At 35.7% G+C, this 4460-nt stretch overlaps 1 protein-coding gene across 1 annotated transcript; it reads right to left on the bottom strand.

Annotated features, from left to right (window-relative positions):
* Positions 1–1993: 1993 nt before the first annotated feature.
* Positions 1994–3389, bottom strand: LOC115227857 (26S proteasome non-ATPase regulatory subunit 8-like). The gene has a single exon (XM_029798570.2). It carries the CDS (start codon positions 3347–3349, stop codon positions 2546–2548), a length of 804 nt encoding a protein of 267 aa, XP_029654430.1. The 5' UTR covers positions 3350–3389; the 3' UTR covers positions 1994–2545.
* Positions 3390–4460: the final 1071 nt, after the last annotated feature.

Below are 4460 nucleotides of genomic sequence, written 5' to 3'. Positions count from 1 at the left end.
TCATCGACCATATTCACAAGACCTCGCACCAACTGACTATCACGTTTTCCAGGCATTAGACAACTTTTTACGAGGAAAAAAACTTCAAATCCGAAGAAGATGCAAAAACAGCCCTTCATGATTTCATTACGCCCTGCTCTCCAGAATTCTTCGGTGCTGACATAAATAAGCTACCAATAAAATGGCAAAATTTTGCTGATAATTTAGGCGCATACTTTGATTAACTGCATTGCTTTTTGTTGAGATAAAGTAAAATAAACTTTAGTTCAAAACAAGACATTTATTCTTAATGGCCTGATATTAAGTCTATCTATCTCTCTTTTTTACTCTTTTTACTTGTTTCAGTCAGTTGACTGCGGCCATGCGGGAGCACTGCCTTTAGTTGAGCAACTTGACCCAAGTACTTATTCTATCGGTCTCTTTTGCCGAACTGCTAGGTGACGGGGACGTAAACACACCAGCATCGGTTGTCAAGCAATGCTAGGGGGGCAAACACAGACACACACACATACATACATATATATATATATATATATATATATATATATACGACGGGCTTCTTTCAGTTTCCGTCTACCAAATCCACTCACAAGGCTTTGGTTGGCTTGAGGCTATAATAGAAGACACTTGCCCAAGGTGCCACGCAGTGGGACAGAACCCGGAACCATGTGGTTGGTAAGCAAGCTACTTACCACACAGCCACTCCTGCACCTATCTGACTTAATTTTTTTTAAAATTCTGATTCTACTCTTAATATTCTTTAAGTGTCATATCAATCATGACATTTACTTTTGTAGTCAAAACCCTTTTATCTTCACAGTTTACCATTATAAAAGACAATTTATCAATAAATGAAAAAAGCAGTGTTGAAGCTACCAGGCAAGATGTTCATGCAACATCTTCACACATCAAAGATGAATGGGAGATTGGTTAAATATACAGTCAAAACCAAGACATAATTCTTTTACTGTAAAATTAAATGGCAATCTTTCGTTTTCGTACCCCACTCTCTATCAACACACACACATCTCCATTTCCTCTCTCTTTCACTTTTATGCTACCTCCAAAGACAATGTCAGTTTCCACCCACAAAAATAGATAAAATCTTTTACGGAATTTACCGAATGCTGAACCTTAACAGCTGATCAAAAGCGACATTTCTGCAAGTTATATCGAATAATTGCTGATTAAATTACATGTTTATAATATTGAATATGTACCGAAAAATAGAATTTGTATTTTCTGCAAGTCTATGAAATCGACATTTCTCAAAAGAAAATAGTTTCAAACATGACATTCCTTAACAAAAAATAGATGGATACATAAAACTACTTTCCAACAATTAAAGGTAATAGCATTTTTGAAAGGATATATCTGATTTGTGTAGTTTAAAGGGTTAAGACTGCCAGCATTGCTACATTAAAACCCACATGATCATAGTTACATTATAACCCACATTACACCTCATACGACTACACAGTATTATAACCGACGTGATTCACACCACACTAAATATTCTCAGACACGACCAGGCTATTACATTCTAACCAACATTGGTCTCACTCCACGCTGACATGAAGTTTTGCAAGAAATGGCAAAAGATTAAGGAACAAAATTGGACGGACAATCTCGCAATAATTTCTTTTGTATCACATTTCAAACTTTGGTAAAATTCCAACCTATAGGGGACAGCTATCGGAAAAGTCCACCTAAAAATGAAACTTAAAAAAAAGGGGAAGAAAAAACTTCAAATAAGGGTTAAGAAATAATTCCAAAGAGAAAAAAAATTTATAACTTTTATATTTCTATTAAATTCTTCAAGTTATTAGTGTTTTACTTAAACTGAACAAATGTAGTAAAAAGTAAATAGAGTTTGATGCAAGTTTTCAGTAATGATAAATGAAGATAGTGTTATTGTTTGTTGTTGCCATTAGAAGAGAACGAAAAACCATAACACAGGAAAAAATGAATTTTTTTTTTTTTTGAGCAATCCTTAAGTTTTTCTTACCAAATCTAAACAAGCGCTTGAAGTCAATGGAGATCAAACGTCTGCAGAAGTATGGAAGAATAATAGTATTTCAAGGCGACTAGGACTTAATTTCAATTTTAAGATACATTTTTTGAGATTGCCGGTGTATACTGAGCCGGCAGGCCCCACCCGAGCACTCACAGGTGGAATTCAGAATAGCAGGAGACTGACTTAGACGGGTGTGTGCGTGTCCTTTGTTACATCGTGTCTGGAAAATGGTGTGGAACGGGGAAAACAAGATAGATGGGGGTGAAATGTATTCGGCCGAGAAATACTTTGTTCCTGATCTTATAATAAAAATTACATCTCTTAACGGTTCACACCTGTACTGAACTGCATTTGATTTGTCTGATGAGGAACACAGCTGTACACTGTAGATGTTTCTTACCAAGACACTAATTATTACCTTATTATTTTTTTTTACAGACTCACCTGTATAGAGTTGATGCAAAAAAAACCCAAAAAAAACCTAAGGATTGCTTAATTATTATTATTACATACATAAAAGCAAACGATTTAAACGATCATCTCCAACTCTCGTGCGTAGTCGATAGTTTGTTTTGCAAGTTCCTTGGCTGGGATAACATCTTCAGTGTCCTTCTGAGAATCGACAATGTTGAAGTTGAAATAACTGTCTTTGGACAGAATCCAGTTTCTCTGGCGAGCATATTCACGGATGGGCACTTGACTCTCGAAAAACAGCATCCGAGCGGCTTCGTTGAGGGCCAGTTTGTCGTAGGCCTTTTCTATGCAGGCAGCTATTTCGTCGCGAATTGTGTTTAGCAGAATGTTCATGAAGAAATTATAGCTTTCGGCCGGTACGGAGTCCTTACCAATAAAAACTTTGTTGTAGCATCCTTCCATCAGGTACTGCTCGATAGAAACAGGGTGTTTGATGTAGATGTTATTCTGAATGTCTTTCACGGGGAGGAGTTCCAGTTCGGTGTGGAATTCGGCGAGACGATTCTGCGACAATAAACACAGCAAATTCAAGCCGAGCAACTGGTATTTATAATTAGAATCCGGCAGGTTGTCTTTATAGTCCATATAATAACACTTCAACTGAGCCATGTAGCGCTGGAAGGCTGGAATATCTTGCCGAAGGATGCTCCACTGGGCTCCAATCTCCAGAATGTCTCGTGCGACTAAGAGCTCTTGTTTGGAAGGTTCAGCTTCGTCCGTCGGTAAAAATGTCACGCTGGTCAGAGCAATCTTTAGTTTAGACAGCAGCTGTCCACAGTTGTCTAAATTGGGAGGTTTCTTGTCCCATTCCCTCTTTAAATTCTGATACATTGTTACAATCTCTTTAAGAGTCACCATCTTGTACTCCTTGTGACACAGCACAAAACAATAACTTCCGGTGAGAACAGTTTCGGATTTTTTTTTTTTTATTTCAAAAAAATCTTTTCTTCTTATCCTTTCTTTTTACACCTGAAAAAATATTTCATTTTAATGTAATAAATATTTTGACTATAAAAATAATTATCAATTCATTGATAAAAGAAAAACAACAGTAAGTAAATTTGAGTGCTTTGTTAATGCTGTATTAACCGGTATAGTAGTACTGTTACGGACAAAATGACACATGGGATTAATTTCGGTAGCTTTACACTCTGAGTTCAAATTCCACTAGAGTTAATTTAATTTAATTTTTTTATCCCTCATTGTTTAATAAAATAATTATTAAAGAAACATTTAATTTAGTCAATTTTTTATATATTTCCCTAAACCGTGTGACTTAGTGTCAATGGAACAAAAAAAAAAATCTAGATAGTCAAGGGAGGCAACTGTATAAAACCATTAAATTATTAGGTAGATAGGGCATGAACAATCAATACGAGGATTTTTCGGTTTGACCGGCAGTTTTTTAAAATAATTTCTTTGTAACTAAACACTTTTAAACTTCGTATACTGGTAGAATGTGATGAAATTGCCGAAATGCAAGAAATTAAACAACAAACAGCTTACAAACTACAGAATTTTCTCAAGAAAGCCAAGAGAAAAAGATGTTTTATGTAACACATTCTACCAGTATACGAAGTTTAAAAGTGTTTAGTTACAAAGAAATTGTTTTAAAAATCTGCCGGTTAAAGCGAAAAGATCCGGCATGCCATTCAGAAGGCCCATGACTGATCTAGAAATAGTAGCCGTTTCTCACTCAGTCCACTCTCTACCGTCTTAAAAGATCAAAGACAATATGAATATTGCGTTAAACTAAGGGGTTGATCCGAGAAAAAAAAAAAAAACAGCAAAAAGTATAGCATAATAGGTGTAAAACAACTTGCTATAAACGAATATAAAAAAAAAAATGCATTTTTTTTTTCATGTTTCATAGGCGCAGGAGTGGCTGTGTTGTAAGTAGCTTGCTTACCAACCACATAGTTCTGGGTTCAGTCCCACTGCGTTACACCTTGAGCAAGTGTCTTGTACT

The sequence above is a fragment of the Octopus sinensis genome, unplaced genomic scaffold, assembly GCF_006345805.1.
Source record: "Octopus sinensis unplaced genomic scaffold, ASM634580v1 Contig07962, whole genome shotgun sequence".
In the NCBI taxonomy this organism is placed as follows: domain Eukaryota; kingdom Metazoa; phylum Mollusca; class Cephalopoda; order Octopoda; family Octopodidae; genus Octopus; species Octopus sinensis.
The sequence above is the reverse complement of the archived record's forward strand: the minus strand, read 5'-3'. Positions and strand labels throughout refer to the sequence as shown.